Source organism: Gigantopelta aegis, chromosome 4 (assembly GCF_016097555.1).
Source record: "Gigantopelta aegis isolate Gae_Host chromosome 4, Gae_host_genome, whole genome shotgun sequence".
NCBI classification, from domain to species: domain Eukaryota; kingdom Metazoa; phylum Mollusca; class Gastropoda; order Neomphalida; family Peltospiridae; genus Gigantopelta; species Gigantopelta aegis.
Window position 1 is genome coordinate 97739099 of NC_054702.1, and position 26721 is coordinate 97765819.

The 26721-nt window shown below is 33.7% G+C and overlaps 2 protein-coding genes across 9 annotated transcripts in view; one reads left to right on the forward strand and one right to left on the reverse strand.

The window, feature by feature from the left end:
- Positions 1–464: 464 nt before the first annotated feature.
- On the forward strand, positions 465–5794 carry LOC121371526 (tauPI-stichotoxin-Hcr2c-like). Its single transcript, XM_041497479.1, has 5 exons — positions 465–514; positions 1322–1395; positions 2273–2292; positions 3373–3430; positions 5119–5794. The coding sequence occupies exons 2-5, from the start codon at positions 1332–1334 to the stop codon at positions 5280–5282; spliced, it is 306 nt and encodes a 101-aa protein (XP_041353413.1). The 5' UTR covers positions 465–514; positions 1322–1331; the 3' UTR covers positions 5283–5794.
- A 3094-nt stretch (positions 5795–8888) lies between these two features.
- The window catches only part of LOC121371528 (serine-aspartate repeat-containing protein F-like), a 39524-nt gene continuing 21691 nt past the window's right edge, over positions 8889–26721 (reverse strand). For 2 of the 8 annotated variants that reach the window (XM_041497481.1, XM_041497480.1), the window contains exons 6-10: positions 23637–23657; positions 21258–21315; positions 18610–18672; positions 16664–16678; positions 8889–14038 (exon numbers count right to left, since the gene is read on the reverse strand). In XM_041497481.1, the coding sequence (XP_041353415.1) occupies positions 13821–14038; positions 16664–16678; positions 18610–18672; positions 21258–21315; positions 23637–23657 (375 nt within the window). In that variant the 3' untranslated portion in view covers positions 8889–13820. The remainder of the gene's footprint in view (positions 14039–16663; positions 16679–18609; positions 18673–21257; positions 21316–23636; positions 23658–26721) is intronic. The other 6 variants (XM_041497483.1, XM_041497482.1, XM_041497484.1 and 3 more) reach the window with 6 other exon arrangements.

Consider the following 26721-nt stretch of genomic DNA (forward strand, 5'->3'; position numbering starts at 1 on the left):
GGATGGATTGGCCAGCATATTCGCCTGACTTGGCCCCAATAGAGCACGCCTGGGACGAATTAGGCAGGAGAGTTCGGGATCACCATGCCCCTCCGGCCAACCTTCATGATCTGGGTCAACTTCTTATGGCAGAGTGGCAGGCCATTCCCCAAGAGTTCTTCAGACGTCTGATCAACAGCATGAGGCAATGATGTGTCGAGTGTATTCGCGCCAGGGGTGGATTCACACATTATTAAACGAATGTTCTAATGTGTAAAATCCATGTTTGACAACGTTCAACTTTGACAGCATGTCATGTGACTTTCTTGTATACAGTGACGTTTATTTGTGTTTTTTTGTAAATATGGAACAATAAATAAAAAATTTGGTGTAGTTTACATCATCAATCTAATACACTCTGAAACTTATTTGGTTATAAATTTTTGACCCTTAAATTCTTTTGAGTAGTATATATATAAATGTAGGAAACACTAACGTTAGATAGCATAAGGTACACTGAGTTGTACGATACCAGGTAAGAGTAACTTCTATTGTTTTCTAAATTTATATATGGGAAAGAAAACAAGGCGTATTTAATAGAAAACATAGTTTATTGCAAATAGACCTAATAATTGGAGGGGTGGGACTGGCCTGAGGTTACAGTCATTGTAAGAAGGTTCCTACTAACAGAGCGACTAACATTACATATTCAATACATTTTCTTGTTTAGAATACCAATGTTTGTTTATCCACTGTGTGTGTGGTAGTATTCTAATGGATATAGCAGTCATTTATCATTTTTCATATATGTTTTAGAACATACGAAATTATTGTATGGTAAAATCTGGTTTGGACAACTACACACATTTAAACTAGAACAAACACTTTGTTTATACAGATACTAATATTCTAAACAGGAAAATATTTTTAATACGTAATTTTAGTTATCACAAATGATCTGTTAGTCGTAAACACATTACACTAGTAGCAAACTCTAGGTAGTTTCTTTAATAAATAATAAAAATAGTTGAGTGCTCGTTTTTCAACCAACGAGGTTTCTCCTAATTATGTACAGCCTAATATCGGTGAATGCAATTATATTCAAGCAAGAAACATTAAATTGATTTTAAGGTGAAATAATAAAACGGAGGAGAAAATGAAAGTAACATCTACGCAGATTTGATTTATGACATATTATTTTAATTACGTTATCACTGCATAATATATTAATATTTACAAACTATTTTCTTTTATATTAGTTTTGCATTGAAACGTATAAAGATAAATGCAACATTCTGTCATCATATTCTTAAATTTATTTTTGTAATATTTGATATTGCAGGTAAACCACAATGAATTGCTGTACTGGAGTTCTTTTGGCTATCTGCATATCTGTGATTTGCATAAGCAGTCAAGGTTTGTACGTTACGAATCCTTTTGAACCTTATAGATATATAATTAGTTTTTAAAGAGAATGGAAGTGGAGCTTCTTTCTCAAAACATGTTTCGATAGAAATTAAGATAATTATACAGATTTCACTTAGTGTCTCCCCTTAGAATAAAATTTAAAATGGTGTCACTCTATATATGTGTATCCTTCTGAGTTTGTCTGGTGTGGCGTGCTGTGGTGGTAATGATGGTGGTGGTGTATATGTGTGCGTGCTCACACGTGTGTGTGTGTGTGTGTGTGTGTGTGTGTGTGTGTGTGTGTGCACTTGCGTACATGTGTTATTTTGACATCTAGTTGCCTATTCTAGGGATTATGCTCACTAAAAGGAGTTCTGTTCGAAAACATGCTTAGTGAATGGTGGCAATAAATAAAGGGAATTAAACATAAATAGAAAGTTGGTGTTATGTGGGGTTGGAGTTCAATCAAGGGCAGTAACTCGAGGGCATACTGCCAGATCTCATACAATTTGACTTTTTCCACATTGACATTTTAACACATTTGTATATTTTGGTTAAAACTTAATTCACGTTTTACGATGGCTTTTAATGTAAGGAAATTACTATATATGTGCAAACTACTGAAGATTGATATCACACGAACTCCCTGACTTGAAATATACACTGTATGTATGTTTCTCGTCAGATAACTCTTGCTTAAATAGCTAACATTAGTTAAAAATTAACGATTTGTTTTTGTTTTATTTATGGCTACATTGTATTGCATGTCATTCCATGTAGCGAATTTAATTTATTCTGTTACATTTTAATAGAACATTTATGATTAACTCGAACTATAAGTTCACATAAGCTAATAAATGTTTTTTATGGTTTTGTCTTATTTTAGCTGCCGCAGATAAATGCCAGGTATGTTACCATATATTAACACTAATAATACACCCACTAGCGTTCTGAAGTTACACACCACACAAAATATTATTCATTAATTTACATTGTTATATCGCTTAGCTCCCCCGCCTCCCTCCCCATCCCCCCCTCTCTCTCTCTCTCTCTCTCTCTCTCTCTCTCTCTCTCTCTCTCTAATTTTGTAAAATTATAATTATGCAAACAGTATAGGGTATCTTTTGTTTAAGACATAATTATATTTAACCCTTAATCAATAATCTACATGAAAATCATACTCGTACTAAATTACAAATTACATTCATAAATGTACATAGCAAAGTGTGTAGTTGTAGTCATTGTTTTATTTCTTATTTCTCATTATATATTCCGGAGTATTTATCTCGAGCCAATTGAATAAATTAATGATTAATTGTACTTAATTGAGTATCTAGCGTGTATTAATTCGATATTAAAACAACAGCCTCCTGGTATCCATACATGTTTATTGCAATTTCCACAGCTAATTGAAAAACAAAATGCCCCTGTAGACTGATGTGCTTATGGGAAACTATGTTGTAACCATTGGAATTGACAGAAGATTAATCTACTCCATGTAATATATTTGGGTCATTAAACAATTAATTTTCGAAAAAATAATTTGAAGTTTTTTAATGTAAAGCATTTTATCAATAGATATATCATGGATTTCCTTTCCAGTTAAATAAAATTTGCTTAGTGGTGGGAAAAAGATGTTAAGGGAGAAATTATTGAAGGCAAACCTCTGTAATGAATATTAGAATGATCACAACTGCTGTGATTAAACATATAGTTCATTTATGTGATAAGGAAGAAAATATAAGATTATGTTATCAGGTGGAAAAGGTTATATTGACTGAAATAATTAAGTACAAACTCAGAAACGTCTTTAGTGACATTAGTGACATGTTTTGTTTAACAGTGAAAACTGCATCACTTTATGGGTTAGTATAGTTACAGAGTCATCGGGTAATATTGCTAACCAATCCGCCATCAGGCAATAGTTTTAACTTGTATATAACCTCGGCAATATATATAATAATGTATCAATGCATTATGTTGCAGGAAAAGTCGTGTCATGGCGGTAAAACTTGCAAACAGATCTGCGTGTCCTCCAAGTCAGGTAGGTTTATAGGGTGTATACTACCGAATCAAATCCCATAGATGACAATAGTAACATACGTGGCTAAAACTACTACCTGCAGCGTATCAATCGACATAAACGCCACGTATATAAATACTACCACCTCTCACCCTTAAAGTGAATTAGAAAAAATGGGGGTCAAGCTGCTCATTTCTGAGATAACGGGTAGTGTCTACCCTAGTTCTGCACAAAATTCGAATACTTTTTTACAGGTACCCCGTACATGTTTCAAGCACAAGGTTACTTGACACAGTGATACTAGATGAAATATAATTGCATACATTTTTTGCACAGATTGAACTATTTGTTTTTACAACCAATACACTCACATTTATCACCAATCACAGGACTTCCGGCGTTCACTTCTCTATCAAAAGTGCACCTCGAACTTTGACCCAGCCGGAAGTTATTTGGTTTAGTACTACCAGTAATGATCGTCTACAAACACACACATTCGCACGCACACACACACGTTGTAAGTAAAGTTTTAAATGAATACATACACACATGCATCGATATATATTTACCCACGTGCGTACACACAAACACACGCGCGCGCGCGCGCACACACACACACACACACACACACACACACACGACTTGACATTTAAAAAATTAGGGGAGTGCTTAATTGTTCCCATAATTTAGAATATGGGGATCCATTTAAGATATCATATTGATGCCATATGCTAAAGGGGGATAAAACATTACTCTCCTTGAATGTTTTGGTAGAGCAAGAGTAATAGCTCCCCTTAAACGTCGATGTCCGACATATCTACCTACGTACTTACATATCGAAGTGCATACCTAAATATATAGATGATTCACATGCAAACACACATGCACCCCCACCCCCTACACACACACCGTGAGGTTTGTTGCTATTTTTGTTGGATCGACGTACATGGTCGGTTAAAGGAATTAATGTGTCAATGAGCTTTCAGGGGTGGAGTTTACTCGCACGGGTACTGTGGGTACTAGTATAGTGAAACAATCAACAGGGACATGGATTCATGCAATGTGAAAACGGAAAACATGCATATGGAAACGTAGCCCGAGTACTCAGACCGTAAGAGAGCAAGACTGACATTTAGACAGTTGTAACGCTCTGTTTACTACTGAGTTATAACTGTCTAAATGTCCATCCTACTCTCTTACTGTCATGGGGCGGGACGTAGCCCAGTGGTAAGGCGCTCGCTCGATGCGTGGTCGGTGTGGGTTCGATCCCTGTCGGTGGGCCCATTGGGCTATTTCTCGTTCCAGCCAGTGCACAACGATTGATATATCAAAGGTCGTAGTATGTACTACTCTGTCTGTGGGATGATGCATATAAAAGATCCCTTGCTGCAAATCGAAAAGAGTAGCCCATGAAGTGGCGACAGTGGGTTTACTCTCTCAATATCTGTATGGTCCTTAACCATATGTCTGACACCATATAACCGGATATAAAATGTGTTGAGTGCGTCGTTATATAAAACATTTCTTTTTTTCTCTTACTGTTAGAGTACTCGGGCTAATGAAAACGTAGCTTTTACTCAGTTTTAAAATCTTCTAGGTAGTTTATGACACCATGTATACTTTTTTCATTATTTTATTATTATTCTTTTCTTTTTTTAAATATATTTTTATATATTTTATTTTATTTTATTTTATTAATTGTATTACAGTGTGTACAGAGTCCCGGGACGCTGGTCCATGTTTTGCTGCCTTCCGTCGGTTCTACTACAATCGCGTGACCAAGTCGTGCGAGGAATTCATCTGGGGAGGATGTCAAGAGAACGGGAACAACTTCGAAACTCGAGCCGAATGTTTCTTGACATGTGTCGACTAAAACTAAAGTTGAACAGCAATGTTAAACATTTCAACAAAACATTACATTTATTTATTCCTACAGCTTAACTAGCATTAATACAGGCTTAAGGCCCATCAATCTGATGTAAGGCAAAAAGAACGGTGTAAAACAAAAGAGTTAATTGCTTGTAATTATTGAATCTTTTAATGGACGATTTTCGAATTAGCAAACATTTTCACCTAGAGATTATCTTGATACTACCATCAAGACTATAGGGCAAGGCAGACATTTAATAATAAACGGAAAGAAATAAGATTGTTTGAAACATATTATATTGGACCTCGACATCCGGTTCTCAAAATGCTGCTGAAAAGTAATAGCAGGATTTTTAACAAAAACTGTTAATATGCTTATCCTCATCGGTTTTTGAACATAATCAGAGATCTTCTTCTTCTTCTTCTTCTTCTTATTATTATTATTATTTTAAAAGCAAATTATCACTTTAACCTATTGTACTATTATTGTCTATCATTAAAACATTACTAGTAGTGTTTTTGTTTTTGTTGTTGATAGTGATGGCTAGTTTTACATTGTTTATAGCCTAGTGTGCTCAGACTATCTGGTAGTACACTAAATGTAATTACAAATAAAAAATAAGAAAAACACACAAAAAACCTTCATAATTTCCCCTCCCCAAAAGTGCAAATATAACTACTAACTAAAATGTAGGATTAAAAATTAGAGCCGTGGCATATTGGGGTTGGGGTCACAGCACTATTTATTGTGCTGTGAAATTTAGGATTAGAAACATCTGTTATCTTTATAAAATGGTCATTTTGTCTTAAGATGTGTCTTGACTAACAATAAATGTAAATAATTTGTTGTCACCCGCAGTACATTTGAATGTAATACCATACATGTATAAAAATGAATTCCATGACCCGTATAAATCATGTTGCATACGTGTTTAACAGAAAACAAAGTAAAAACAACGAAGTCGGTAAAAGCATTTTGCTACAATTTGTTTTGCGATTTCTTTATAACCACGTATTACAGAATATTCTATATACAGCTAAATACATACAGTAATATATTGCGAAACGTCAAAATGAAACCATTTGTATTACCACCATTTTAAAAAATGTATTTGTTTAATACATTTGAAAACCTTTTTTTCTGCAAATATTATTTTGGTAATAATACGTTCTTCAAATATTAACTAAACAGGTTTGTGATATTCAGTTTTCCCAAAAGAAAACTCAACATGTGAATGAAATGCATGATGTAACATCTGGTGACAAAATGACCTAGCCGCATAACTGACAGTTTTATAAATACAAGCATGCTATGTGGTGTTCAGAGGCCTAATTCACACAGCTCTCCTAGGCTCGCTAAAGCAACATCACATTGTCTTTGCAAGTCCTTTTTGAAAAAGTTGCAGGAGTTTAGTGAATTGGGCCTCAGCGCAATAAATATAAGATCTGACATTTTGAACAGCACATATTATTATATTGCACAATGAGTCTTTGTTCTGTCTACCAACAAGTCAAGCTAGGTAAATTATTTCAATTTCCAGGTGTGAGTGCAGTCCAACCAATACGTTTGCTTATTATGTCATGTCTACATTTGGCTCTCGTTGTGCCGTTAGTGAATGAATGAATGAATGAATGAATGAATGAATGAATGAATGTTTAACGACACCCCAGCACAAAAAATACATCGGCTATTGGGTGTCAAACTATGGTAATGCAAATAAATAAAGTGATGATCAACATCAATATAAAAATTCAAGGTTTAAACAAAAACAGTGTAAAGAACTGTGCAAAAATACAAATACAAATATTACAGAATTTTACGGACACTGAATTTTACTCTAAACTTCAATTTGTGCTGTATTGGCCATTCTCAAAGAGAATGTTACACCCCTGCACCACAGTGAGGTTACAGCACGCGCAGGGGTGCCGTTGGTGAATGAAATATGTGGGCAGGGCACATTCTTTAAACATTTTGGCCTGGCATCTCACATCTGGACTAGTATATTGATTGGTATCAACATGTTACCAAAGGATGCACAGAGTATTCATAATATTGTTCAAATATTGATACAATGCTGATGACATCTGGGCTTGTGATCATCCCATCGCTGGAAGTAACCTGAATATTTAGTGAAATCAAGTGCACCACCATCTCCCTTGATTGATGCAATATTCTGTTCACATATTGGACAGATGAGAACTCCCATTTCGTTGTCTACACACTGAGGTGACCATATCTCTTGAGATGGACTGGGATCCAGAGAGTATCACAGGCCTGGTTAAAAACTGGCCCGTCATACTGAGCACACGTAAACAGGAATACACAATTCCAAATATATTACAGTTGCTCAGTATTAAAACCTAAAAGGTACTTATTAAAAACAAAAATATATAGTTTGAGGTAAAAAACTAAAATTCATTCTACAAATAGGCCTACATGTATGTATATAATTTTCTATTAACAGTTTTAGTGAGGTGGATGCTTTGTTGTTGTTGTTGATGTTGTTTTTTTCTTTTTTGTTTCTTTTATGTTTTGTATTTGTGTGTATACGTAGACGTGCTTGAACCATAAAGGAACGAAACTAGAATGTGCTATCCTACCTATATGAGTGCATTAATCCATAATTAACACGACGCCATGTTACCTGTCACTGATATGTTTAATTATTGCCTCTGGCTTTCCAATTTCTACCTTCATCTTTTAATAATGATGATAACATCGTTATGTAACAATGGCATGTATAATTGAAGGTAACACTAACGTAGATACCGTAAGACGGAGTTATCATTGCCACTCTGTGCAGTCTTCAGAAGTCCAGAAAAACACCATTAGTGAACTGTTTGATGCAATTTCGTCATGCCACGCCTCGGTTAAAATGCCAGATGGCAAGTCATAGAGATGCTTGAATCTGGGACCTCGCACGTCAATTCAACGTCCAAAGAAACACCATGTGGTACTTATGGCAACGATATCAATAAAGCAACCAGGTCAGGGACCTTCCCGTAGCGGCCGACCACCGTCACAACCCCTCGCCAAGACACATGGATCCAAACCACGCATCTGCAACACAATTTCCAGCCAGCAACTCTCACAGCCCGTACCATCCCTTTCTCTAGCGTTTAGTGGCCTGTGAGACGATATTGCCAGGCCTGTATCAATGTTCAAAGTGGACAAATTCGCTACTGTGTGAACTGTATAAATAAAATGAATTTGACAACACATATAAACCCTGTAGTATAAGTGTTTAACAAAAAACAAGGAAGAAGGAAATGTTTTATTTAATGATGCACTCAATACATTTTATTTACAGTTATATGGCATCAGACATATGGTTACGGTCCACACAGACATTGAGAAAGGAAACCTATTGTTGCTACTTCGTGGGCTACTCTTTTCGATTAGCAGCAAGGGATCTTTTATATGAACCATCCCACAGTCATTATAACACATAACACAGCCTTTGATATACCAGTCGTGGTGCACTGGCTGGAACAAGAAATAGCCTAATGGGCCCACCAACAGGGATCGATCCCACACAGACCATGCATCAAGCGAGTGCTTTACCACTGGGCTACGTCCCACCCCAACAAAAAACAAAGTCAGTAAAAGCACTTTGCTACAATTTATTTAGCGATTTCTTCATAACCACTTATTACAGAATATTCTATATACAGATAAATATATACAATAATATATTGCGAAGAAGTGTCAAAATGAAACCATTTGTACTACCACCATCGAAAGAAAATACTGTTATTTAAAAAAAAAAAATGTATCTGTTTAATAGTTGATAACCATTTCAAAACTTTTTTTGTCTGCAAATATTATTTTGGTAATTATCCCAGTAATAATTTCTTCAAATATCAAGTATACATATATTAACCAGTTTATCTCAACATGTATTTCACAAGACAGGTTCATGATATTCAATTTAAAAAAAAAAAAAAAGTGAATAAAATGCACGATGTAACATTTGGTGACAAAATGACCTAGCCGCATGACTGACAGTTTTATTCCAAAAACAATTTCCACCATTTATAAATACAAGCATGATATGTAGTGTTCAGGGGCCTAATTCACAAAGCTCTCTAAAGCTCGCTAAAGCAACATTATTGTCTTTGCAAGTCTTTTGGACAAAATTGCAAGAGTTTAGTGAATTGGGCCTCAGCACAATAAATACAAGATCTGACATTTTGAATAGCACATATTATATTGCACAATGAGTCTTTGATTTGTCTACCAACAAGCTAAGCTAGATAAGTTTGCTCAGTAAACCTAAAGGAGAAAACACAACAAAACACTCTGTTAATGTCATAAGACAAACTACTAAAAGAGTCCAACTTAACTGTACAACACCGTGTTTTGGGTTTTTTAAAACAAAAATTCTACATGTATTTACATACATGTACAAAGGAATATCATGTCAGAAATTCCAATGCTCAACTCAACGCCTCAACCCATAATGTTCTACTATTTAACTTTTACTTCTTTAATCATTTCACATAATTTTACTACTAATCTAAGCATTATGAACATTTTTATTAATATATTTATAAACAAACTCAACTTTTTAATTCTAATGATATATAATATTAATTTTTTGTAACAATGTTAGCACTTGTAAATAGAATTCACTGTAGTGCAGTATCTTGCCTGTCATATCACCTATGGCCATTTGTAGCTAACACTTTCAAGTCTAAAAGTGAATATAATGTGGCAACTTTACATACAGAAGTGTATGAAGCCAAGTTGACCTAGCACTTATGGTTTCTAACAACTAAATGTACAACCATCACAACTTAATACTCGTATACTGTGTTCAGGTAAAAGTGTTTTACAATGAAATAGACTAGAGATAAAACTTTCATAAATTTCACTTTAATAACTAAACATTAATTTAGTTAAATATGGCAACTAAGAAAAAAGTTTTGTTTCCAATTGTGTAGTACTAAGGATGTCACCAGGAAGCTATTAATTGGGTTCATCTTTTAAATGGTTAATATATTTAATTTTTACAAAGCAAAGAAATGCAAAAAAAACAAAACAAAACCCCACCCCAAATGTTTTTTAAAATGAAATAGTGTGTGTTTGCACCAAAAAAAAACCCATTGTGGTGTCACCCCCGAGTCGTAATTGATTTACCTTTCCACTTAATTTAAATTTTCCTGATATCCTTTCATCTTAAACAAGATCACAAAACATTATTTTACTAAACTTAATACATTACTAATCTTCTTTCCCACTACCCCCCCAAAAAACCCCTAACCAAGAACAACTCCGACAGATCATTCTAATACAAATTCTCTTGTGAACAACAAGCATTCGAACTCAACAACTATAAAACATTATCCTGCAACAAATTACAAGAAAACAATATTTCCACATTCACAATTTACTGAAGTCCAACAATACTGTTTTCACCGAGTGTGTACACATAATTACGTCTATAAACTAGCAGTTGAGAACAAATAGTGTTGTAATGTATACAGTGAAACCCATCTAATTGGATCACACTGGGAACCTAATATATATCCGATTTATACAGGATCCAGTGTTTAGAGGGTCGCGTTTTAGAATTTAGAAAATTTGGAGCCATGAAACTTGGGACGGTTTTGAAAGGATTCTGGTTTGTTCAGGGTCTGGTTTAGACCGATTTCACTGTATTCACTTGAATATATGAATATATTCACATGAGTTGTAATGAATTAACAGGCAGCTAAGAAGTCAAGCACTGCCAATAGACTTTGAAAACACAACGTTCAGGTATTTGAAAATTTTCAATTATTAATAAATATAGTATAAGCATATCCATATCTGAAGAAAATTAATGTATTGTTACAATCTTATATACTGTACAAGATTTATTAAAACTTATTTCAACACTGCCCTTATCAAGTGAATACAACAATTCACAACCTCATTTCATAAATAATACCATTCACATGGGGTAACAATCTGTAAATATAGTGTTAGCAGATTTACTTTCTACCATTGCAATTTTTTAATACTTTAATGTTACCAATAGATTAATTTTTCTTTGAAAAATACAATAAACATTAGGAAATTAATAATAACTTCAAATATTCTTAATCATAAAATATATTTTGAACTCTAGCTAATACAAAGAAGAACAGGACATTGAATGAAAGAACAAATGACTGAGTGAATGAAAAGGTGGATGGATTACACAACAGAAATTAATTTAAGTTCTAAAATCTACAAAGAAATACGACAATAATTTAATATATACAAAATATCCAGCTGCACAATTACATCTGTTGTTCAAGCGGAATGATAAAATAACAGCTGTAAACAACACCCGTTATAGATAATTCATTGGTGGATTTTTTTCCTTTATCGGGATGTAACATGGACTGATCAAGAAGTTGTCTTGGGAAATATCACCACACTTTTTTTTTGTAATACATAAATATAAAATTGCACAGACATGCAATCTACTAAATGCACCAATACAAACATGTAAATATCAAATATAAACACGCCTCATGTACACATAATAATGGAATGTACAATTTACTTTCTGTTTATATTATTTGATATATTATATCTGTCTGAAATATATAAACATTTCTATGGTAGACATGACACCTTTTCAAATATAAATTTTAAAGATTTATGCAAAGCAAATCACAGCAAAGCTACAAGCACATGGAAAGTGTAAGAGTGACAATATAATGTTCCTGATTAAGTGTATGTTCGATGTTAACAACCCATATAATGAATTCATCTCTTGTAGAATCTCTAAAACAATGTTTTAATTTAATCACATATGCTCCTTGTATGCGACATGCTAAATAAATATCTTATATTTGTTCAGCAAACCCCCAAAGAGTTATGTGCTAAATTTAATAAACTTAGTTCAGGTTACCAGGTTACCACATGTCAAGAACGATACTATGTTCTCTGTAAAATCATAGTAAATGAAAATTACACCACATACATTTTTTATCATTTGATTGTTATTTAAATATATAATACACATGCATACAGGAATTGGTACAAGAACAGTGACGTGAATGATTAAACACATATCTGTGTCTGTAAAGGATTTTGTGGTAATAACAATGTGAATTGTAAACTTGATGTGTCTAAGCCTGTAATTAACAATAACCTGTACATGGGTTACCATGTGTTATGCTTATTTCGATGCCTGCTAGTATACACGTAGCATTAAATTTAGAATCTACTAGGTGTATCGAACTACCAGGACCGATATAAGTATGGTAACATAGGCGATTCGTCGCATGCCCTTCGAGATAAACCGTCTCTTTTTCCTCCTGTTCATCTGCATTCACACACCGACTGTGCATCATGCAAGCGCTTTACCACTGAGCTACATCCCGCACCAATGGTGACAGATATACTGCTTTCCACTAGCATCTTGTTAGTATGTTTTGAATAATCTCGCTGCATATAAACAGAAACTGACTGAACTGAGTGGACTAAACAAAAACATTGCTACAACTATCACAATTATATTACTAGGGATTGCAGCAATGAATGTAGATGGATCTAACTATGACATTAACCTACAATTTGTTTTGTTTTAATGACAACACAAGAGTAAATTTATTTATTAATCATCTGTTAGTGGATGTCAAACATTTCGTAATTTTGACGTAAGCCCGCTACATTTTTCTATTAGTCAAGATAACCTTTGATATACCAGTTGTAGCTAACATTTTGTTAATATATTTTGAATAATTTCCCTGTGTATAAACAGAAATTGGCTGAACTGAGTGGACTAAACAACATTGCTACAACTATCACAATTATAATACTACGGATTGCAGTAATGAATGCGGATGTATCTAACAATGACATTAACGTTTACATTTTTACTTAACAATGTTATGGGTTATCAAACTTAACTGAAACAGTGAGTTACTGACAGTAAAGTATCTTCACTAATTTATTTCTTTTCACAACAATCATTTCTAATATTTAAAAAAAAAAATACAGTACACTATGTTTTGTTTTTCATCAGTTTATTTATAAATTTAAATGTTTGTGCACAGGACACATTTTATTAGAAACACCTATGTCAAATTCCAATTAATAATTTTAAGCTTGTATGTATCAAGTAGCATATAACACATACAAGAACACATCTATCAATTCAGACCACCATAACATTGTTTTTAGCTTGTAGTAAACAATCACAAATGATAACTTCAAAAACCATTAATCTTAAATACATTTTTAAATAAACATTTAGGATTATAATAATAATACGATCACCTACAAACAAAATAATTTTCACAGATTAAAACAAATAAAATGAGCATACCACCAATAAAAATAAGATATATATTTTAATTTGCTATTCAAAATAAAATCTGTGAATGTTAGGAGTAAAATAAAAATGTGCAGTTATCACCAGGCACCAAGGCTGCAAAGTAGCAGGCATGAAAATCAAGAATCCACATACCGGTAGTAGCATAACTTATTAACTACCCCCAATAAATATATTTTGGTTAAAACTTTATCCCCTCTACCCCCTCCCCCTATCAGGTTAAGTTAATTATCTTGCTGCCTGAATGGAAACATCAACACCTTGGCATGCATGAAAGACAAGAGGGGCAGTGAATCGATTATTCGTCGGGCTTCAGGGTTCAAGTTCTCGGTTTTCTTGGTTTTGGTTGTGGTGGTGAGTTTCATGTTCTTCAGAACGTCCTCCAGGGGTGGTAAAGACTTCACCGATGTCCTGTGAGTATCGAGCATTTCCGACTGGAACACTGTAAGTACAAAACCACAGTGATAGTTAACCATTGTCAATCAGAACTAAAGTCTGGTTGAGATTACATCTATATTAATAATCTGTGTTAATTTTATCCAACTTAAATGAATTTTTTAAATTACTTTTACCAAAATGTACTAAAGAGTGTGTGAGACTTTTTTATTTATTTATTAATAGTCTGTTTTAATTAGATCTAATTTTTTAAAATTTTGTTTTAAATAATGTTACAGCCACAATCTTTGCCCAGGAAAACAATCATTCAGGTTGCCTAGGTTTAGTTACTTCTAAAGCAAACAAGAAATCAAATGTTAATATTTGGTGAGTGAAAATGGCAAGACATTCTTATTCACGCCTTTTTCTACCATGTATATCCTGAGAAAGGATCGTTTTGTACATTTACATATGTAATGCAGAACTTTTTGATAAATAATATAAATTTGCAGTCCAGATTCGCTACGTTCTGACAGAACAAGCAGTATTTGTAAGTTCCAGTCATTTATACTGATAGAATATGTAAATACTGTTTTTTCATTTATAAAAATCACGAAACATATAATTGTGCATGTTACAACATTATTCAGTTGTTATTAAGCATGTAAAGTACTGGGTATGTCACCAAAAACACTAAATCTAAAGGTACATACAAGCAGTCAATAAAATGACAAAAACAAGTAACATAATCCAAAGACATCAAATTTATGATATAGCATCAGTGTTTCTGGGCAGTTTGATCTATTAATCATCGGCTATTACTATGTATTAGATGTCGATTTTGACATATAGTATTAGAGAGGAAACCCGCTACATTTTCCCATTAGTATGTGATCAAAATTGTGATGCCAGAATATGCACTGGGGAAAGGGTGGTCTTTGGTTAAGTATGCATGCCAAACAATACATACATGTACATGATTAGGCATCATTTTAAATGATGTTTTACAAACTAACAATTTCTTAGAATTATGGTGGTTTTGTCTGTAACTGCTAATGGAACTAAGAATTATATGTACTTATCAAACAGACTAACAATGCTGACTATGATTCAGTTTGACTGTTATGCTATATTCTGGTGCAACATGAAATTGTGCCATTTATTTTGGCACCTGGTCAACCGAAGTCACCTGAGTAGTTCTTTATTCGCAAGCCTGTTTATTCTGATGTTAAACAGACAAATATGTGAGATTCCAAAGAAGTGTTTATGTAGATCTGATATTTACTCCAAAAGACTAAATAAATATAGCCATATTTGTTTTAGCTAGTGCAATTCATTTTAACCACAGTACTAGAATGGTTAAATCTTATCAGGAAATCTCCAGGGTTCACAATATTTCTTCAAATATTTTTATTGTCATTTACAGAAAAGATGTATACAATATTCTGATTATTAGAGCAATATTAAATGCAGCAACTAATATCAGTGAACAATAAACTTCATCCCAAAATAAAAACTTTACAACATGCTCTGTCAGGCATTTTCAGGATACCGAGTGATTCCAGTTACTCACTAGACTGATTTTTGCACCCAATGTTAAATGAATGTGATATAATAGAATAGGGTGGAAATCAGTCAAACTGTTTGTGAGTGCTCGCCCTCCTGAATACACAGGTCCTTGTTTAGAACAATGGGTCTTGTAGTATTAAAAGAGCCAAATCTCCAATAGAAATCCATCACAGATTCTCGTTCAGACAGGTGCAAGTTTGGTCAGAGTGCTACATACACCAATCTGTGACATGTCAAAAAGATATGCAAACTATGCTCTATATTAATGCACAAATGATAAGTGAGTGATTAGTCAATGACTGGTTAATATCTTGCTTACTTATGTTAATTAAAATTGATGGTCTTCAATTTAAAAAAAATAAAAAATTAATACAAAAAGCTTGTCTTTTGTGGGTGTTTTTGGATAGTTCACACAAACCTCAAACATCACCAAGGACTCTTCAGTATTGATCAGGTTAGAAATAGATTAATCACAAGTACATGCATGAAAAAACTAAATACACAGTAGAAAGGAAGGTGCCAATTAGAACAAATAAAATAATTTTCAACTACTGTGGCTGTGGTGCATATTCTTCAAAATATCCTCTAGAAAACTGAGGATACCTGCACAAGGAACAAATCAAGCATAGTAGAGGGAGATAACTCAGAAATTATAGAAATGGCACAAAACATCTGGACTTAGTGATCAAAATGGCAAGCTTAAGAAATAACTTCTGTTATACAGAAAAACGAAACATAACAAAAGGAAACTAGTTCTGTCAAAAACCATATTAAAAAAACAAAAAAACAAATCTGTCAAAGACCTAGCTTGGCTCATGATGATTACAAATTTGTACATGTAGCTATCTTTATTCAGAAATACTGGCCAGAAGTCGCATTAAGTCAGAGATGCATGCAGTGCTGGTTAATTAATCTAATTATCATTGTCATATAAAAACTCAAAAGTATGTCATGGTATACAGGTACAAGTTTGGTAAAACAATGTCATCTTGACCACATTTTGCCGCTGAAAACACTTTATAAACAAATACAGTGAAAAAGACAACAAATAAAAAGAAAGATTAACACACACATTAAAGAAATATAAGTACATGCTAGGTAGAATATAAAAGGGAATTCTTACCCCAATCCCATTCGTCTATGGAAGCATGAAAAGGAGGGAGTTTGTTAGCATTTGCCAATATGCAACATACATGTACATGCACAGCAGGTTATCAACTGCATCATTACCAATAATAGTACAACACATGTATATAATAAACATTAAGTTAAATTATTACAAATGACTACACACAAACATATTTCTTCGATTTACATGTGAATGTACATAGTATGCCGTCAAACTAAAACTACTAAAACTACATGTAATTACATGTTCACCCTCTTACTCAGAGTACAGGTTTATCATGTTACAAATATGCCCTGTAACAAACAGCAGAAATATACAGATCTACTAATCTCATAAAAGTGAATCAGTTGAGTAAACATGCTTTTAAAAAATATTAGACCTAAAATAAATTGTACTGTAGGATGAAAAACAATAGTAGTAGACTTACGGAACACACCATACAATCAAACATAAAAATAAATACATTATGTATTTACATATTTAAGACTCAACCCATTCTTTTGCTGTAGAATATTCCTTGGTCAGTATAAAAACTGGGATTTCCAGTCTTCTATAACAAGCAAAGCAGTTTTAAGGAAATAAAATGCATTAATCTACTTTGATATATAATATACAAGGGATAACATATAGCCAATAAATTGTTTACCGTGCTTTACCAAGCAGGGTAAAATTATATTACACTAAAATCTTGAATATTAATGGATATATTTTTACAATTTTTAGACAGATGATAGTAAAAGAATTGCTGTTTAAAATTTGTCAAAGCACATGAACTACAATGTCCAATTTCAAAACATTTCAAACCCATAACCACCTAGAAGGGGAAACTGTTTTGCTTTTATTACGTAGGGTCGAATTATTTTCTGAAAGAAAGCCTGCCAGGTTCTGATTAGTGTACACTGTTCTGGCAACACACCTCAGCAATCTGAGCTGTTTGTCCACGATAAGGATTAATGGTGACAAAAACTTGGGTGTAGTGGCCTTACACATCTTTATTGAATCAATAAAGCTTAAACCAGTGCACCACAACTGGACAGACCTTGCTTTTTAAGGTGCACAGGTGCGATCGCGCTTGTACAGTGCACATAATTTCAATCTGACAAGTGGGGAAAACAGTGCACGTTACACTCAACAAACTGCGCACGTAAAATAGTGGGTATATTTATTTTCACTGTTTGTAAAAATCAAGTTTTCATAGCACACTAAGCTGATAGGAAGGTCCTTTTATTAAAACAATAAAAATTAAAAACATGGCAGTGGCTTCCATGCAGTCATTAAACTGGTATTTCTCTTTGTTGAACAAATTGGGTAAGAATTAACAAATGTTTGACATCCAATAGCCGATGATTAATTAATCAACATGCTCTAGTGATGTCGTTAAACAAAACAAACTTTAACAATAAAGCTTACTTAGGGTTGGAACTGGTAGAAGGCTTATACTGAGATAGTTTATCAATTAAACCTCAAATGCAATTAGAAATATTAATAACACTTAATATTACATATGTCAGTAAACACCTACTTCAAAATGTTTCACATTTAGTCTCTTAAGTATTAGAAACATTTTCACTTATTTTAGTAGATGTAAAACCCCCACCCACCCCACCCCCACCCCACCTTTTAGCTAGTTGGTTGGCCACAGACAACATATGACATTTGACTTATTAGTGGGATTAAAAAAGGACAAATAGAAACACTTTAAAATAGTAAATTTTGAACCTGTGCTTTACATTAGTGATTGAAAACCCCCCAACAAAAACAAGGTTCAATTTATATGGATAAGTTAAAAACAACACCTTACAAATATACCAATATATGTTTAGTTGTAGAGGATTAAAAGAAGGTTTCTTGTTAATTGGAGTTTCCGGAAAACCCCCACAGTATTCTACCAGAGTACGGGAAACGTACTACACCCACAATGACATGTAGGTTACACTTACCAGAACTTTTGCCCGCACTTTCACTTTCCTGCTCAGTGAGGAAGTCTAAATCAAGGGTCTTAGCTAAAAAGGGAGAAACGTGAAATGTGACCATGTCTCAACACATATACCGTCAAGACAAAAACAAAACAACAAAACCTGGATTATCACATTCATTATTCACGAGTTTAATATTATAGAGATACTGTATGTTTTAAAGTTACTGGAACTGAAAAAACTAAACAATTTTCATTGCCTGTTAAAAAGGTCTGTATTTCACACCTTTTATATAACCGAACCAGTGACAACTGAATACAGAGCCCACATGCAACCCTAACACACCAATGTCTCCAATTACTACAACCACAACCAAGAATTCATCTCAGAAACAAAACAAATGTTAGCATTTGTCCCTGCACCTGGAACCCCTCACCCCACTCAATAAAAAAAAAAAAAAAATAATAATAAATAAATAGTTTTAAAATAATATATTTTTCTGAGAAATATTCAGCTAGTGTTACTAAGCACAAAATCTGCTTCAGAATTTTTTTTATAAATGCAAAAGCCCACAAGAAAAATGGAACAAGTTGTGAAAAATAACTTACAGAAAAAAAAAAAAGGCCAACAATGTCTAAGTTGTCATGCACAAATTATAATGAATATAAAAAATATGAAGAAATGTAAGTATTCAAAACTGCTTTACAGGTTTAAGCACACTTTATGTTACTACACACACGAGTACCATCACAACACCAACTAGAAGGTAAATTAAAAAACAATACAAGTTAGAAGCATACGGTTAATCTCCTGGATGACATAACACTGCCCACAGTCTCTAGTTACTGGGACAACTGATAGTCCGTTTAGTCACAAATTCTAATTACACAGCTCAACAAGAGGAACCAATCAAACTGAAAATATCAACTGATGTTTCAAGCTGTAAATTTAATTTTATATAATAATAACTGTAGGTTATTTCAATTAGGAATTCCAATTCCCCTGTAGATTCTTCAAAAGTAGCATACATGTTTTAAATATACAAGTGAATGTGATCATGTCTGACTTACTAGTCATGGATATAAACAGCTTAAAATCCATCCCAAAAGTATGAACAGTGTTATCTTATTAAATTTTACACTTTCTTTAACAGCTTAAAATCCATCCCAAAAGTATGAACAGTGTTATCTTATTAAATTTTACACTTTCTGTACAGCTTAAAATCCATCCCAAAAGTATGAACAGTGTTATCTTATTAAATTTTACACTTTCTGTAATAGCATAAAATCCATCCCAAAAGTATGAACAGTGTTATCTTATTAAATTTTACACTTTCTTAACAGCTTAAAATCCATCCCAAAAGTATGAACAGTGTTATCTTATTAAATTTTACACTTTCTTTAACAGCTTAAAATCCATCCCAAAAGTATGAACAGTGTTATCTTATTAAATTTTACACTTTCTTAACAGCTTAAAATCCATCCCAAAAGTATGAACAGTGTTAGCTCATTAAATTTTACACTTTCTTTAACAGCTTAAAATCCATCCCAAAAGTATGAACAGTGTTATCTTATTAAATTTTACACTTTCTTTAACAGCTTAAAATCCATCCCAAAAGTATGAACAGTGTTATCTTATTAAATTTTACACTTTCTTAACAGCTTAAAATCCATCCCAAAAGTATGAACAGTGTTAGCTCATTAAATTTTACACTTTCTTTAGCATATTAAAATCCATCCCCAAAAAATATCAACAGCATTATCTTTTTAAATTTACACTTTTTGTAATAGATTAAAATCCATCCCAAAAAAATGCCTTTAACTGACCTGAACAGTGTTAAAACTGATTAAATGTCAACTTTCTGTAATCAAAATGGACTCTTGGTGTGCCAGTATAAAAAAAAAAAATGATTTAAAATGCATTTGTTTATGTTTTAAAGATTAGGGGGGGGGGGAGAAATCAAGACAATTTAAAAATTATTGTGGTTTACACTGCACAGACATGGCTGCTCAACTATATGTATAGGGTTTACATTTACAGCATGATTAATATTTTATTTTACCATTTTAAGTCGATTCAAATTGCATTTGCTAACCTGATTACCAACAGTTTCGAGCTCCTACTTGGAAGATACATGTATGAAAAGACTTTTCAAAGTGTCAAGATAAGTTGGATCACTTTTATACTAGAAAATGTTTCTCCAAACCCAGAGTTGTTAAGAATTATTACAACTAGCTAATTTATCTCATAGTGTTAAAATTACCAGATAAATCTGAAGAACCCTTGAATTATGTATAACATTAATTATTTATATATTTGCTAATGGCTTACTGTGTACTACTACTAGACTAAATGTATATTCACAACTGTTTTATTTCAAGCTCTACACCATTAAATCATAGTCTGCAAGACAACACTTGTTTCGTGACTCATTATAGGTGAAAACAACGAGATAAGCATATATCAAAAGTCTAAGACTACATGTAGTTGTAACTTATAGCACTTGGCTTAACTCTGTCAGCTAGTTATAATGGTAACCCAAGTTCCATAATGGAAACAAGTGAAACTAAACATAAATTTGGGGTATACACCTTGAGAAGCTGGGGAGGATAAGAGGCATGCAAGCACAAATTTAAAAGTGTAATATAAATCTATATTGTATATGGGCCTACCTGCCAAAGGATTAGTTAGTCCACTATTGTGCCAGTCAAATTCTACAGGAGGAATGTCCTACAATAGGTCATTGAAAAAAAAAAATGTATAGTTCAAGACACAATCTGAAAAATATTCAACTGAATTTGGATTGTTAAAACCTACCCCACATTACAAATACATGAATACATTGTACAAATTATAAGGGGCTAAGAGCCACAATATACAGATGGTGACCAATACACATGCTTATTAAAGCCAAGCTGTTTATACATTGAATATATATGTACGAACTCTTGATACTCATATTAGTGTAATAGTGTTATATAAGCAGTATTTGGATTATAAAACCAAAGCCATTAAAATTTCAGCTATCACTTGCATTTTGACTGTTGCATAATGATCCACTAATAATGCACACGACAGACAGACAGACCACGTTGACAGCAAACAAACAGACCCCTCGAGACCTTCCCCCTCCCCGGTGTACAGATAAGCACAGGACTACAAAAGCTACAATTAACATATTACATATGGCCACATCTACTAAGTGAAGACGTATTGTGTACAGCAGACACTACATGTGAAGGTCTACTTTTTAAAAATAGTTAATTTTTTGCAGCAGGATCACCAAATAATACAGACATTTTATGTGTCCCAAAAATAGAAGGTGAAACAACAACAAAAATACAAATGGAAAGAAATCAGAAAGCACATGAAATTGTAGACCAAATTTAATTAAATTTTACTACTAGCATAGCCATAGTAATATCTGGATTTCACACAAAATTGCAATGTGGGATTAAATATCAGTTGTGTTGAATTGCTACAATTAACAGTCAACTTCTGACAATATGGATCGAGGGTTTTGTTTCCAGGCACCATTTGCTGTCACAATTTGTGTGATCTCTTATATCTTTCCATCAGTATACTTGTATACAAACCCTAGGTTAATATAAGAACATTTCTGTGATCATGTTATGATGTTTCTACTATTTAATTGATGCAGTACACATGAAATAATAGCTTTAATGTATATGAGCCATAACATGTTACCTGGGTGTACAGGTATTTCAAACTGAGCCATTTTTTAAATAATGTTTTACTTCAAAACAAAGCCTTTTTAAAAGTATATAATACTGTGAAAAGAAAGTGAGCCACTTGGCATTATAACACATTTAAAACATTTATTTGATTAACAAATCAAGACGTTCCCATGAAAATTTATCAGCAAATTAAATTATTGGTGATGACAAAAATAATTAAAATATACAGGAACCTTAAAAACTACATGCTAAATGCCAAATTTAGACCATTTGGCACATGAAAAAGCAATACTAAGCCATCCCAAATTTAAGGTTTTTATGATAAGAAACAAACATTAATTTAAACTCAATAATGAAAAACATTTGTTAGTAATGAAAGAACCACCACAGTTAAACAGAAACTAAAAACAATAATATCACTCCCTTATAGCTGCACACCCTAGTTCCATCCAGCAAAAATAAATTATAATTTGGTTAATCTACAAACCTGTAACACACTTAGATCACGTTTTTATCAAATGGAGTGAAAAAGCAGGTTTTATATCGATAAATACCATGGGAATCCCCATGTCCCAATTGCTTGAAATAATTTTGAAAGTTAGTATTCTGATGTCACCGGTAGATGTCGCTCGAAGCACAACAATGCCTACGTCACGACAAATTTCACAGACTTGGGGTGCTTTCGTTTCACCTCTCCTGGACATGTTTCAACTGTTCTGTCCTGGTTGTATCCCCTCTCCAGATATCGTAAGACTTAGCAAAATTATTGGTTTTAAGGGTTTGTAATGTTTTGTATTGAGACACTTACTTGTCTGAACTTTATTGTTACTGAAAATGTTCACGAACTGTGAAGAAAAATCTCACAAATGAACAACAACAAATCGGATGTTGATTGCGCGAACCGTGCACGAAAAAACAAACCGAACCAAAATGATAACGGTCACGTGATATACCAACGTCTGTGACATTGAAATGGAAATATCCCCTCTAAAAATAGATTGGACCTCGCTTGCTTAACATTTTTTTCTCGACAACATATCTTGTGAAAAAATGCAAAAAATGCATTTCATGGTTTTACAAACATCAGGATTACCAAAAAGCACTTCAGGTGAATGGAAATGTGTATTCTAAATAATAAAATGTAAGTAAAGTGCAATTTTATTTGTGAAAAATGGGGTTTAATAGCGAAAAACAACGCCGTAATGGTTAACAAATAGCCGTAACTAGGGTGTGTCCCTTTAAAAGGAGAAATGCAGTTACAAAAAAGCGTAAACAGGAAAGCAATCATAAATAACTTAAGAAATGTATGCACTCGGGTACAACTTTAAGTAAAATTATAAATGTTATTTTCACCTTTTCAGTAGTACCACAACTCTGGGAAAGAAAAGTTAAATTTGTTTTGTTTAACGACACCACTAGAGCACATTGATTTATTAATCATTGGCTATTGGATGTTAAGCTTTGGTAATTCAAACATGTAGCCTTCAGGGGAATCTGCTATATTTTTACATTAGCAGCAACGGATCTTTTATATGGATAGCACAAACACTGGCCTATGATATACCGGTTGTGGAACACTGGTTGGAATGAGAAGAAACCCAATCAGAGAAAGAAAGAAATGTTTTATTTAACGACACACTCAACACATTTTATTTACGGTTACATGGCGTCAGACATATGGTTAAGGACCACACAGATTTTGAGAGGAAACCCGCTGTCGCCACTACATGGGCTACTCTTTCCGATTAGCCGCAGGGGATCTTTTATTTGCACTTCCCACAGGCAGGATAGCACAAACCATGGCCTTTGCTGAACCAGTTATGGATCACTGGTCGGTGCAAGTGGTTTACACCTACCCACTGAGCCTTGCGGAGCATTCACTCAGGGTTTGGAGTCGGTATCTGGATTAAAAATCCCATTCCTCGACTGGAATCCGAACCCAGTACCTACCAGCCTGTAGACCGACCCAATCAGAGAATGAGTTCACCAAGAGGTTTCAATCCTATAATCGAGATGAAATCCTTATTGACTGAGCTAGATTCTGACCCTGTGGGAAAGACGACGTTCACAAATTCCTTAACTTCCCATGAAATTTAGTTTTGCATTACCTATTTTGTTTTATTCATACATTAAATTTAGAACATAATTTATGTGGTTTTATTACCCATATGGGCAGTGAGATGCAGGTGAATATATTTTCTATATTTCTCAAGGTTAGTTTGGTGATGTCATTGGTTTCCTTGACTGTCAAGTCTCTCGTTGCTTTTCTTTTGTGATGTCATCAATTTCCTCAGACTTTCACGTCTTGTATATTATATAGTTTGTGTCATGTAAGAAGTTTAAAGTTTAAGTTTGTAAACTATTTACACTATGGATAATAAATACAATAACCCACTCGATACTCAGAAGTTATTGTCTATGTAACAAATAGGTCAAATAAAACTAAAATGGGCTATCTGAAATTTTTACTTAAAGGAAACATGTCACGTGACCTATATTTGGCACCAATCATGTACAATTAATTATAAATTGAATCACCTAAAAAAAAAAAAAAAAATTAAATTAATTACTTAAAATATCTCCGTAAAAAAACACCCCAGATACGAGCTCTTAGCGGAAATTGCCGATCTTTAATGAGCAGGGCAATCACGAGGTCCATGACGTCAGAGACGCGTCCCTTGATCTGAAGCCTTACACTTAAAAGCAGTAGTCTGTACCACTCATAAAGAATCTAAGACTTGCACAGCTTACCAAAACAATGAGTGTTCGTTCGCAAAACGTTCTGCCGTATCAATTTGAGCTGTTAGTAAATGAAGAAAGACACACATTTACTTACAACAGTGATACTGAAGAAAACACGGATAGCAAGTCGGAGGGTGGAGAAACCGATGGTGCTAGACCAGACCGGTCGACCAATTTACAGCCCGGAGCCCGAAAGTAATCCGGAGACAAAACCAAAACCCGAATGCTAATGCCGAGGTGTATACTGTTCATATTTAGCATAAAGATACACCTCGATATGATGTATTTAAATATGTAAAAAAATATAAATGTAGGACAAACATTTTTTTTTTTTTTTTTTTTAAAGAAAATTTTTCATGTTCTGGCTGTACATAATGAAATCTGTATGCACAGTGTAAACAAACGCTCTAATTTACGACAAGGCGCTTCACTTTCATTAACCTGACTTGTAAAACAACATAAATGACTTGCATCAATAGAACGAAATGGGGTTATAGTATTTTCCTCTCTTAAAAAAAAGCAGCATATTATTAGGCCTATTGGTAGGGTGCGTTAGAGTAAAAACGACCACTCACGTTACCTATGTGATAATTTTCTTTTCTTTGGTACTATGTAATTGGTCAGTTTTGTAATTTTAGATGGGAAAGTCTACTTAATCAAGGGTTTTACAGCATTATTTACAGTAATGAAGCAGGGCAGCTGATAATGTCCATTAACATTGTACTATAGTCGTGACAGGTTACACCACAATACCCTGTGATCTTAAAAAACTGGTAAGTATTTTGTACGTATGTCTAGACAGTGGTAATCACTTACCTGGTCGATACCCTGCAATGTACACCTGCCAATCAGGAATCACATGTGCAGGCCACGGAAAGAAAGGACCAATTAACAAAAACAACACTCCGATTCTCAAGTCAGCCCGTGGATGAAACATAATAGTTATTTCGACACCGACAGTAGTGGTTTATTTTGTATTGAACTTCGTGTTACTTTGGGGCTTCGGGTGATGAGGAACGGTTTTGTGACGTACTCCGCCCGAAGATTAAAAACATTATTTAAAATTTAAACATATTTAAATACATCGTACTGAGATGTATCCTCATGCCAAATCCAATGTTTGTATATGCCATATTTAATTACTTATTGACGTTTCCTTCTTCGGATGGTGAATACAGATTTTGTTATGTAGGCCTACAGCCCTAACATGAAAGATCTTCTTTTTTTTCTTCTTTTTTTTAAAATAAAATCATTCTACATTTTTGTTTTAACATATATGTTATACATCATACTGAGGTGTATCTTTGTGCCAAATATGTACAATGTACACCTCGGCATTCGCAACCGAGTACTGTTTTTGTCTCTGGGTAACGTTAGGGCTCCGGGCTGTAAATAGGCTGCCACCAAAGTACTATGCGGTGTTGGTGTCCAATCTTTTGTTTTGCGATAAAATACACGCGTCTTTCTTCGGATACAATCCTTTGGAAAACCATAAAAAGACAATCCCGATCGTTTAAACTGTTTATTTTTACACCCAAAGGCCGCGCAGTACGGCACTGTTGGACTGAAAAGATCGTAAGTCCCTTACTCCATATAAAAACAGTTAACAACAATGGAAGAGTACAGCGGCTCTGACGTCACTTCCCTTTTTTCTACGAACGCTCACGAATAAATATGCATAAATCGTACTTTGATA